This window comes from Dipodomys ordii, unplaced genomic scaffold (assembly GCF_000151885.1).
Source record: "Dipodomys ordii isolate 6190 unplaced genomic scaffold, Dord_2.0 Scaffold15, whole genome shotgun sequence".
Taxonomy (NCBI): domain Eukaryota; kingdom Metazoa; phylum Chordata; class Mammalia; order Rodentia; family Heteromyidae; genus Dipodomys; species Dipodomys ordii.
The window spans coordinates 3563238-3576245 of NW_012267231.1; the positions used below are offsets into that span (position 1 = coordinate 3563238).

Sequence of the window (13008 nt, forward strand, 5' to 3'; positions counted from 1 at the left end):
GTGTGTGTGTGTGTGTGTGTGTGTGTGTGTGTGTGTGTGTGTACACATGTGCGCTGGTCCTGGGGCTTGAACGCAGGACCTGGGTGCTGTCCCTCAGCTCTTCAGCTCAAGGCTAGCGCTCTACCACTTGAGCCACAGCGCCACTTCCAGCTTTTTCTGCTTATGTGGTGCTGCGGAATCAAACCCAGGGCCTCATGAGTACGAGGCAAGCGCTCTACCACTGAGCCACCTTCCCAGCCCTGTATCACTTTTAAGAAGCTGTGACCAGCTATAGGTCTGGGGAAAGCAAAGTTCAGAAGAACCTCAGCAGCAATGCTCCAGTGAACTTTACCTGGGCCAGCTCAGACACGGAGAGAGGGGATTTGATTTTAGTTTTCTTTCCATGGGATGTCTCAGGAGAGGCCGCCTCTTGTGGGCCAGGCTCACAGAACAAAGACAACACCAAACCCACCTGATTCCCCCACAGAGGGAGAATGTCCATCGTGCAGAGAGTTCAGGCAGACGTTAGGTTAGCCACACACTGACTGACGTTAGGTCCCAAGAAGAGCTCTCAGGGACTCCACCTCCCTAGCCTTCAGTTGTAACACATCCCGGATCCCTGGCAGGCTCCAGAGTTCCCCTGGCCACCCGTGCTATGACCCGGGCACGTCCCTCCCTGTCTGTGGAAATACGCCCTTGTTTCCAGATCCCCCCCGGAGTGCCTGGAGCTCCATGATGAAAGCCGTTCTAGAAATGAGTGGGGTAATTTGAGTCATCGTAAATAACGATGATGGTGATGAATGGCTGTGTCACCCACAAGAAGCTGGCGGACCGTGCACGAACACAAAGTGTGGGGGTTGGGGGGCTGGAAATCATGGTCCCCCCCCAGCCAAGAGGCTCCCTGGTCACAGAGACCACAGCCCCCTTTTAAGCCAGTGACCCGCTCAGGCCTCTGAAATCCCCAAGCTCGAATACTGCTATGGGCTTGGGAGACACCCCCCCCACACACACTCCATCTCCCTCTATCAGCTGAAGAGAAAAGCTGGGCGGGTCAGGGAGCAGACACCTTTACGAATTCAGGTTACAACTCTGGAGTCCAGTGCTCTCCCCACTCTCTGCAGGACCCCGGGTAAGCCCGTGGAAGGAGTGCCAAGGAGAAGGGGCAAAGTGTCAGAATAGGATGGCACCTCGCGGAGCTGTTCTCCATCCATTTGGGCTGAGAATGCGCAGCAGGGAAATCCCTGGCCATTTCCAGCGGGAAGGTGCCTTGCACCAATGTCTCAGAGGTGTTCTCTGGCATTAAAGGAACAAAGGGTGGACACCAGCAGCAGTGGTCCTCACTAGACCCTGTGTTGAAAATGAACTACACAATTTGTGAATGGGGACAAGACGGGGAAAAACTGGGAGAGAAGAGGGAAAGGGGTGACACTGTCCAAAAAGAAATGCATTCACTACCTGACTTATGTAACTGTAAACCCTCTGTGTGCACACACACACACGCACACACACACACACACACACATACACACACACACACACAGAGGCAGCTGGGAAATGCTAAGCTAGAAGGCCTTGATCTATGTGAACACGTAAGTACCTTCTTTTATGTAGCCACTATAATTTTCTTTTTACAATTGTGGGCTTGGTTTATATTTGACATAGCTTGACATATCTGTATTTCATTATTTATAATGTATGCCTTTCTTATGGTAGCATTGTCTTCTCATTTGTTAACCTTTTTAACTTATCTTCATTTTATGTTCTGCCTTTAGAAGTAGTCTATTCTGAGCCAGTAAGATTTACTTTTTTTGATTACACAAATTTAACTAACATTCTTATTTTTTCATTTTAACTCTAGAGTTTTTGTTTTCTTTGTAGTGTGTGTGTGTGTGTGTGTGTGTGTGTGTGTGTGTGTGTGTGTGTGTACACATGTGCGCTGGTCCTGGGGCTTGAACGCAGGACCTGGGTGCTGTCCCTGAGCATTTTTGCTCAAAGATGGTGCTCTACCACTTAAACCATAGCTCAACTTCCAGCTTTTTTAGTGGTTAGTTAGGGATAAAAGTCTTAGGGTTCTTCCTTCCCAGGCTAGCTTAAGTCTCATTTTATTTTTCTCCTATCCCTCTGTTAGTATTGCCTTGTTAATTTTTAAGCTTGGGCTTCTGCTCATTTACTAAGGAAAATCTGAATGGCAAATCATCATTTACATTCTTCCCATAGCAAAAGGAATCGATCGCAGCAGGACTCTGCCTACACCCTTGGAGACTAGGATTTGTGAGTGAGTGTGAGTCCAGGAACACCCACGCCCCAGCCACATGGCTCTGGAGAGGCCCCTGCACCTCCTACTCACAAACTCTGAGGATGCAGACCCTTCCCCACAGAGCTCACCCGACACAGGAGCAGGCAGCCTCCCGCCACACACCCCACAGGCACGCAGAGGCCAGGGACAGAGAAGCGGAGACTCCCATCTACCCTTTCCCAGCCGCCATTAGCCTAAGCCATGCCCTTGTCTTAAAGCTGCATCTAGAATCCAGTAAAATACAGTTGATGGTCAAGGTGTCTCTGCTGTGAACATCAATGAGCCCACGAACGCGCAGGCCTTCACTGTGAAGGAACCGCACACAGGCGCAGAGTCCCAAGTTTGCCACGCTGAGGCAAGCCATTGGGCGATGCTGGACTGAAAGGAGGCAGGCTGGACTCGCTTGCTTCCTCCCCTCCAGCATTAACTGCCTGTGATGACATCCCCTGGGATCCTGGGAAACACGGCGGGCCCTGGCGTACTCATGTACTGAAGACGGGCCGCTCCCTCCCATGAAGGAACTGATCTCGGTCACAGCAAGGCCTTCCCCCACCGCAGCTCTTGTTTGAGAGGGCGATAGGTCAATGCAGGGGTTGGGGGGAAGGGGATCACAACGTACTTGCCGTGGACCACACCGTCGGGGTTGAGCATCGGGATGATCTTGAAGATAAAGTTCTCCCTCAGGAGCCTGGCCACGGGGTCCTCGCTCACCAGGAACTCCAAGGCCCCCTTGGCCACCCAGCTGGAGTTGCTCTCCCCGGGATGGACTCTGGCGGTGATCACCTGGTAGGGACGGTGTCCTGGGGAGAGAGGGAGAGGCGGGAGAATTACATCTGAATGTCTGGAGGTGCTTTCTGTGTCCATGGAGATAATAAGCCTCTGGGGAGTCGGGGATGGCACCCGGACCAGGATAGAGTTCAAAACCCAGCATGTTCACTGACACGCAGATCTGACCTGCCATTACCCATCTTCCACCTGCTTGCCTTCCACATCTACCAGGCTGCGGAGAGTACAAAGTTCAAGCTCAAGGCTGCTTGGTATGAAAAGAAAGCGACTGTGCTGAACCAATCAGCTCTTTGGGCTCCACTGTAATGTGTGATGCTGGATCTCACAGACCCGAGACTGACTCTTATGGCTAAGATTTTAGGCAAGCATTTTAATCTATCTGGTTGGAGGCCCTGCCCTCATCTGTGAAGTGAGGACAGGCTCAGTGACCCCCGTATGGTCGCTAGGGACACAAAAGGATGCCAACATAATGTGTCTGGTATAAATATTTTCATGGCACCAAACGTTCAGCACATAATTAGCTCCCTTCTTCCTCAAGTGAAAACTAAATATAAAAACCAGCACTGGTGAGGATGCCCAAGTCCGTGGGCCATGAAGTATATATACCATTGCTGCTGCTGCTAAGTTGATGTGACCATTCTAGAAATCAGTTTGGAGGGTCCTGGAAATGGCTAAAATTGTAACTCCTATAGGAAATCCAAGTTGGCATGTAGTAGTAATGGTTGCATAGCCATGTTCATGGCCATGCTATTTATAATAGCTGAGAACTGGTTTAAGTGTCCATCACTTAAAGAATGGGTAAATTTGGCATGCATACACAGTGAAGTACTATTCAGCCATTAAAAGGTGAAGAAGATCATATTGCTGCCTGGTTTTCCTCATTTGTAGTAATAAGACTGTGCCTACAAATCTATAAATAAACCACAAAGGATGGTAAAAGGCAAAATAATTACACTTGGACATGGTAAGTTAAACAGGACTCTAAACATTCACACAGTGAGACCAAAGGAAGATATCCTTAGGAGAGGATCACAACGGCTCAATAGCTATATGATCAGATAAAAGGATGTTCATCGAAATGAACTCCAAGATTGGTAGCAAGAGGTTTTTTTTATTTTACTTTTTGTGATTTTTGTTTTCTTTTTTTCCCTTTTTATTGCTGTTTTTGAGCTCTGTACTTTTTGTCTTGTATTTAAGTTTTAGGGATGGTAAAGTGGGACACAGGGTGGACTAATTCACCAGAAGTACTTACTAGATGCTACGTTGAAAATGAACTATACAACTTGGAGGAAGGGGACTTGGTGGAGAAAAAATTGGAAAAAAACGAAGGAAGAGGTAACGCTGTTCCAAAAGGAATGGTCTCGCCAGGTGCCGGTGGCTCACACCTGTAATCCTAGCTACTCAGGAGGCTGAGATCTGAGAGTCATGGTTCACACCAAGCCAAAGTCTTTGTAAAATTCTTATCTTGAATTAACCACTCAAAAACACAAGTGCCACTGTGGCTCAATGTGGAAGAGCACTAGCTTGAACAAAAGAGCTCATGGACAGTTCAAGCCTCAACAAGAAAAGGAAAAAAAATCATGCTGTTGGCAGGAAAATGGATGCACTAGAGATCATCATTCTGAGCAAAATCAGCCAGAATGGGAAAGACAATACAATTGTATTGTAAAGGTAAATACAATTTTAAACATCGTAACCACAGAAAGGGGGTAATTAGCTCCATGTATAGCTGAGAAAGAAATGAACTCTAATGAATTATATTATCGCAAGCTTATTTTTTTTTTAGTCATGGGGCTGGCACTCTGGGCCTGGGCGCTGTCCCTCAGCTCTTCAGCTCAAGGCAATCGCTCTACCACTTGGGCCACAGCACCACTTCCGGTTTTCTAGTGGTTTTTTGGAGATAAGAGTCTCACAGACTTTCCTGCCCGGGCTGGTTTTGAACTACAATCCTCAGATTTCAGCCTCTTGAGTAGCTGGGATTACAGGTGTGAGCCACCAGCACCCGGCTATCACCAGCTTTTGTGGGGGGGTAGTACCCCCCCACATCCAAAAAAAAAAAAGCTTTTTCCTGCTTCCTCACAGTTAGCCTAGGCTGACCTAAAACTCTTGACCTCTCTGCCTCCACTTTGTGAGGGTCGGGATAACAGGTCTACAAGCACCCTGCCTGACTGTATCAGTGTACTTTTACTGACTGTGGTGAGAAGCGTTGGCTGTAATTCCTTGTAGGTCATTTACACGCGAGAGGTAGCTTGTCGTACTTCTCCTTAAGCAGATGTCTTGAACACATTCCAGGAACATTGGAAGACATGGGGTGGAAAAAGTCCAGTAAATTACAGTCTTTGTCCTCTAAGAGACCATAACATTTGTCAGCCATGACAAATACACAAGAAAATAGTGACAAGTGAGCTAATGGAGCTGTGCAAGAGGCCCCCAAAATAGACCTGACTGAAACAGGTAAGGCTATTGCCAGTGATGTGATGGAATTTGGACTGGGGACTCTCACAGAATAAAGAAGCACCTCTTACCAGAGAAAAAAAGCATCTTCTGAGTAGAGAAAAAAGACTCGAGTGCACACACATGTGCACGCGCGCACACACACACACACACACACAATACAAAGGAGAGCCAACGCACTCGAAACTCAAAAGAATGAGAAGTTGGTGTGTGTGGCTAATGCAAAGGACTAACAGTGGTAGAACATGAATGGAGAAAAGCGGGCCGGTTGTCCGGATGGGAGAAGACTCCTCCTCGCGTGTTTTGTTGGAGATTTGAGAGTTTTCCTGCAAGTCAGACGTTAATAACAGAGCCAGTGTGCACCCCCTGCCACCGGTCAGGCTGCCCATCGCAGCGTCTTCCCGGCCAAGGGAAGTATAAGCATTTCTCGGGGATAGCACACGGGGCACACACTGCGGGGTGCTGGCCCTTCCCTCCAACTTCTTTCTAAGGACCAGACCCTGATTGGGCTGGAGAACAAAATGTATTCAGATTGAAGGACTCAGCTTCCAGGATCCTTTGGCAAGGAGATATTTCCGTGCAATGCAGCAGTGTCCAATGGGATGTAAAACACTGGACTAGAGTGAATCTTTCTGGAAAGATCCATAAAGGAGACAGTTGCTGGCAAACACTCACTTGTTTGCCTGTCCTCATCTTTTCCTCATCCCCTCTTATTCATCGATTGAATACCACCAAGTGAGAGGGTCATATGGAAGTAATCTGTTACATACCGTGACCATAAAGGAGGGCAGGCTGGGGGTTCCTAGTAAATGTCTGCTGGGTGCTGGTGGCTCTTGCCTGTCATCCTACTTACTCAGGAGGCTGAGAACTGAGGATCACGGTCAGTTCAAAGCCAGTGTGCGCAGAAAAGTCCCTGTGAGACTCTGATCTCTAATAAACTACTAAAAAACCAGAAGAGGAGCTGTGGCACTTGTCGAGCTAAGAGAGCTCAGGGACAGCGCCTGGGCCCTGAGTTTAAGCCCCACGACTGACAAAAAAAAATATTCACCAGCTTCTGCTATACTTCTGGATATTGGAGAACAATAAACTGCTATTTTCTGGGTCGCTACATATGTCAGACTAAAGTTTAAACTTTAGTCTGACAAATAAATCAGGTTTAAACCCATATGGTTTTGATCCAGATGCGTTCTCTAGAGCTGACAGAAAAAGCGTCCCCTGTAATGAGAGCGTCTGGTATGGTGTAAGAGTTCTTAAAAGAACTACTGAAGCCACTACTTTACGTAGAAGTCGGGGGCAGTGATGGCTTCCCATCAGAAGATGCGCCAAAGACTGTAGTTTAGAAGAACGACGGGCACTGTCACAGAGAATGCATTCATCACATTAGTCAGGGACAGCCAGACAGAGCACGAGAGAGAGAGAGAGAGAGAGAGAGAGAGAGAGAGAGAGAGCTCCCTGTCTCATACCAGGCCTCACGCTACAGCTCTGCCATTTTCTCCATGAGACGCCCTGGAGTTTGTTAAAGAAATGGAGACTAAGGAGCTCTCTCTCTGTCCATCCAGGAAATAATCACAGGACGCCACCGACTGGGTGGCTGATGGGCTGAAGGCCGTGATCAAGGCTGCTGACAGACTTGGTGTCTGCTACGACCTTGCTTCTTGTTTCTGGGATGCCTGTACCCTCCTAATGTGGCAGAGGGTACAAGGGACATCTCCAAGGACTCTTTTTATAAAGGCACAGATCTCATTCCTACCCTTCCCTGCCACACTCATTTCCCAAAGTCCCTCCAGCACCCACACCATGACTTTTAGGGCTAGAATTTCAATGTGTGGATTAGGTAGGTGGGTGAGCGGATGACACCATATTCAATCCATAGTGGGATAAGTAGTGTCTTACATAATACAAAGGAGTTCACTGGCTAACTAACCGGAGCTTTATAAATAAGCACGCGGGGTTGAGCCAGACAAACAGCTAGCTAGCGGAACACAATAGAAATTAACTGGAGGTCAACTTCCCCCCCTCACTCCGGCTTCTTTGCTCACAGTCATTCTGGCTCCTTTCAATGCAAGCTATGTTGGCATTCAATAAAAAGCCTGTTGTAGAATAAAGAGGCTTGATGAACGCAGGCCCAATCAGCGGCTTATTTTCCATTCTATAATTCCCTATCACTCTCTGTGATTTTTGAACCGTGTTCGTTTGCCACATACTCGATAACAATACTAAAGGCTCCTAAGAAAAATTTTAAAAAAAAAAGCTTAAGCACTTATAAATTTTTTTGACACCAACTGAACACTTGTATTGTTTGGGAGGGTTGTTTCTACTGCCAGACGGATGTCCCCACTACAGCAAATGCCTTAGTTGATAAGCCAAACGCCACACTCTTACAAAGAGAGATACCCACAATGCATTTCTTTCCTCCAGAGAGTCGGGTTGATAATCTGATAATATACCACAAGACCTCGAGTGCTAGTTGAGCATCCTGAAGAAACAAATCAGAACAGGCCTGAGCTCTACTGAAGATGCCAGCAGCCGCAAAAACCTTCTCGAGCTGGTTTTCCCTCTCTGTGATTTAAAGACAATTCACAGGCGTCTCGGTGAGTTAAACTTATAGGACCATCCAGTTGTAGCAGCAAAATGGTACCCCAGAGGACCTGTAATGGATATCGGCTGGAGATAGAGCTCACTGCACCGCACCATGGGCTTCTTCCTTGAGACGATTTCAGTCTTCGTGACTCATCTCTGCCACACTTAACATCTAGCCAAGAGACCACCCCCAACTATGACAGAAGCCATGGTTTGGCCATCTCCTAATGATCCAAGTTTATTATACACCGGGTATACCTCAGCGGTGATGACATTTGCAAAGAGAAATGAAGAACATGTAAGAAATGGAATAATGCCTAACAAAAATGGAGCTATCTGCCAATGAAAGGCTGAATAAAAACCGGAGATACGTGATGATGATTCATGCGTGTGCTCACTTATATACACACCCATCCATTTCTTCCTTCTTTCTTTCAACAATGTAATTTTGAAGCTCATACTGGCACTCGGCAAGGGAGTACCGATTCCAAGAGAATGATTTCTCTCCACACACGCCCCCCCAAGGGAATTAATAATTCTCTGGTAGCAGAAGATTAGCACCCAGATAATTACTATCCAGTGACAACAGGGACATTTGTCCTGACATTTGTGGGACACATTATATGATAGGAATGCAAACACTGGAAATGGCCTACATATTCACCCATAGGAAACTAGGAATTGATACACAAAGCAGAACACTATTTAGCCATTAAAATCGGCATGTCTTTTTTTCCATTGACATAGAAAATGTCTGTGATAAGCTAGTGAATGGAAAAAAAAAAAAAAGAAGTGTTGTACCAAAGAAGGATCCCATCTGTTTAGGGGGGAAAAAAAGTGTCTCTACATAGAGATGCATCTGTATTTGGAGTTCATCTGTGTGATTGTTAGGTTTTTTTCTTTGCCTTAGTTGGGCCATTTGGTCTCTTTAGAAAATAACATCCTAGAGCTGGGGACGGTGGTTCATGCCTATCATCCTACCTACTCAGGGGGCAGAAACCATGGAGAGGAAGATTCCAAACCAGCCCATGCATCAACTTTAAGACCCTTTCTCCATCAAGCTACTTACTGGCCACAGCAGCTATGGAGGAAGCATAAACAGGTGGATCACTGTCCAGGTTGGTTCAACATACACATAAGACCCCATAGCAAAAATAACAAAAGGGACGGGGAAGGTGGCTCAGTGGTGGAGTGCTTGGCTAGCACGCAGGAGGCCCTGGGTGCGATTCCTCAGTACCATATACACAAATAAAATTAACTTTTAAAAAATAACAAACAAAAGCCAAAAAAGCTAAGGGTTTGTCCCAAGAAAGAGAGTTGCCTGTCTTATAGTAAGCTCATGTCCCCAAGTTCAACCTCTTGTACCACTAAAAAATAAAAAAGAAAAGAGAAAAGAAAAGGATGTCAATCTTTATAAAGGCAATATATTTTCAAATAGCAGGGCACTGCAAAAGAGGAAGTAGATTTTTACCTAAGTTCTAGTTTTTCAAGGTCAAGAGTCTACTGGCGGGAAACAGGAAAGGGCGGTGGAGAGAGGAAAGCCTAAATTGATAATCCTGAAAAACCACCCAGGTGACCATCTGCCAGGAAGACTGACTATATGGGGCTGCGGCTCTGGCTATACTAAAGGCCAGAGTGGGAGCCAGAGTTGGTTCCTGCTTCTTCAGGGCTTTGCAGGGTATCTAGGAGTTTGGCACTCAGATGGAGAGTTTAGGAAGTGCCCCAGAAAATAAATAGAAAGACAGGAACCAGACGGGACTTCTCCTTGAGCTAAAAAACAAACAAGTCAGCATTTTGGTTCCAAAGTAGAAGAAAGAGCCCAGAGAACAAATTGCGATGTAAAGATAAAAGTCAAGAAGCGTGACTGCTGCAAATCTGAAAGAGAGGAGGATAAAAACCAGGTCAGGGGGGGAAGGCCGAGGGTGGGGGAGGAAGGAGATGAGGAAATAAAAACAGAAAGCACCAAGGAAATATTATTATCATTTGCATCTAAAAGTACAGTCCTGGTACTTCCTCCAGATGACTACTTCTGACATTTTTGAGGTTCTGGATTTGATCAACGCAGATGCTCATGTTCATCAGTAAACATTCTACCCGGAAGCTTTCTCCTTGTCCCTTCCTCGGAGTTTTAGATTTAAATGATGCCCCACGCGTTCAAGTGATTTTCTTTCCGCCATACTGAAATAAATACAAGGCTTTCTCCTTTATCTCTTAACTCGGTGTATCAGATTGGTCTATTTTTAATTCTCTTATAGAAAAATCTGAGCATATGCAAATGTGTTTAACAATGATCAGCTGACAGACATTCTGTTTGCTCCTTCATCTCTCTCCCAAGATGACTTTGAAACAAATCTTATTTATTTCACCACCAAATGATTTTTTTTGTAGTTATGGCACTGTGCTTTCCTGGAATAAAACCAATTGGATTATGAAATATTACCTTTCAACGTAATTCTGGATTCAATTGTTTCTTTAAGATTTTTTTTTTTTGCATCTATGTCTCCCAGGAGAGGATAGCTGATAATTTGTCTTTTGTGCAAATGTCCTTGTCAAACACCAAGGTCAGGATGAGCTGGAAATACTTCCCCTTTTTCTCTTCTGTGGGAGATTTATTAAGTTTGGAAGCACTTCTTCCTGAAATGTATGGCAAAATTCTATCAAGAAGCCATCTGGGCCTGCGATTGCGTGAGATGATTTTAATAATAATCCAATTTATATAATGACAAGCCCAAATTATTTCAAAGCATGTTCAAATTATGTACTGACAAGTTCAACCATTTTGATTTTCAGTTTTTCTTCTGCCAAATTGGTCATTAGAATGTATAGTTGCAAGCGGTGTCATCTATATTTTTATAGTTGTTCACACGTCGTTTTAAATCCTTCTTGTTATACACAAGGGTTTCTGTGATATTGCCGATATAAGGGATGATTTTATTCCTTTTTTTTTTCTGGTCCCCAGGCTTGAACTCAGGGCCTGGGCACTGTCCCTGAGCCTCTTTGTGCTCAAAGCTAATGCTCTACCACTTGAGCCACAGAGCCACTTCTGGCTTTTTTTGAGTAGTTTATTGGAGATAAGAGCCTCATGGACTTTTCTTGCCCAGGTTGGCTTTGAACCACAATTTTCTTCTTACAATGAACTTAAAATTTATATAAAATTGTCTAGGGCCAACTCCTCTTTGTTGACATTATTTATTTTCATTAATTTCCTTCCTTTCATCATTCTTGCCTTTCATTTTGTTTTGGCTTTATCGTTTTGGGGGAGAAGGGAGAACATACACCCTAAGATGGAATTTAGATCAGTGGCCTGACATATGATGACATTTTGCAACTGTCATTCATGTGCCAAAAAGTATTCTTGGGTGTAATATTCCTTTTATGCTAATTAGGGCAGGTTGGATGGATGTATTTATGTTTTCTATATTCTTGCTCATGTCATGTCTGTTTGTTCTATGACTTGCAGAGACAGGATTGTGGATTTATTTTTCCCTATACTGTTGTCGATTCCTTATTTATATTAAGACTATGTGAATTACTCACATACAGTGTAGATTTCCCTATTTCCCTGATCAACTGAGCATTGCGAGAGTTCTCTATTTCTCCTAAGGCATTTGGCCCTTATGTCTCTTTTGTAGTAATGTAGCTGCGCTACTTTACTTTTGGTTACTATTGACTCTGTATATTCTATTTACTAAATTTCTATAACTTTTCAACAGGTATTTGTCTCTCAAAGCACCATAGTGTTGGCTATTATGTTTTATCCAATTTGATACGCATTTAATTCAAGCAATTATTTAATTTACATCTATTGTAACTAATGACAGACGTCAAGTTTCACGCTATAACTTTGTTATTCACTCTCCATTTGTTCTAACTATGGTGTGATAGATATTCTGTCCTGTACAGCACGTGGGAATGACTGGGCCGAGTTTTTCTCGCCTTTGCTCCTTTTCTCTTTGATTACCTTAGTAGCTCCATTGTATTCTTATTCTTCAGTTACCTTGGGGATGAGAAGATATATTTTTACCCTTATCATAATATCATCTAATACATTATAATTTCTACTCTACGTATTAAAAGCCTCAAGACATATTTGTTGTGTTGTGAAGTCAACATTAACTTAAATTATATATGTCCTTTAAATTACTCTTCATTACTTGTACCTAGAAACTTCTATAGGTTTCATTTTTGTTTGGTTTGGGGTATTTTTGTTTTGTTTTGCTTTTTTCTGAAAGTCACCTTTCAACATTTCTTCCTGTTGAAGTCTGCTCCCTAGAAATGCATAGTCTCGTTTTTCGTTTATCTGAAAATGAGCTCATTTAGCTGTCGGTTTCAAGCAATATTTTTTGTGGACATTTAATCATACGGCCTGTTTTCTGTTTCTTTCCATATTCCTTCCAGTGTGTGTAGTGGGGGCGGGGGGGGGGGTCAGGCTGCAAAACCTTGACTGATTTTAACAGCCCCTAGCAGCTCTAGAAACGTGTTTCCTCCTTACTCTTAGTCCTCTTAGTTTGCTAATAGCAAAGTACATCTGGGGGCTTTTTTGAATTTTCATTTTTCTACTTGTTTTCCAAGAGAAGGAAAGAAAGTCCTCACTGGAATTTGCCCAGTTCTGAAACTTTCTTTCATTGTTTTGCTTTGTTTCATTTTCCTCAGGTTTTTTGTTGTTGCTGTTGTTGTTTTTAAACATTTCTTTTGAGTCTCTTGAGATACCCAGGGAGATTACCCCAACATGCCCCAATAATGACTTGATCACTTTCTTATCAAAGGTTCGCATCACTTATTCCTGATACATACCAGAACGAAACAGCAGGGAGCCCCGGAAATGCATGCCATGCCTGCAGTCCAGTCAGGGTGGTGGACAGCTGGGAGGTTCACAGACCTTGTGGCCGTTCCCCTGGCCATGTAGAGAAGGC

General features: G+C 44.5%; 1 protein-coding gene across 1 annotated transcript in view; it reads right to left on the reverse strand.

Annotated features, from left to right (window-relative positions):
- Agbl1 (ATP/GTP binding protein-like 1) overlaps positions 1 to 13008 on the reverse strand; it is a 361783-nt gene that overhangs the window by 214634 nt on the left and 134141 nt on the right. The window contains exon 17 of the mRNA XM_013011882.1: positions 2895 to 3075. Within this exon, the coding sequence (XP_012867336.1) occupies positions 2895 to 3075 (181 nt within the window). The remainder of the gene's footprint in view (positions 1 to 2894; positions 3076 to 13008) is intronic.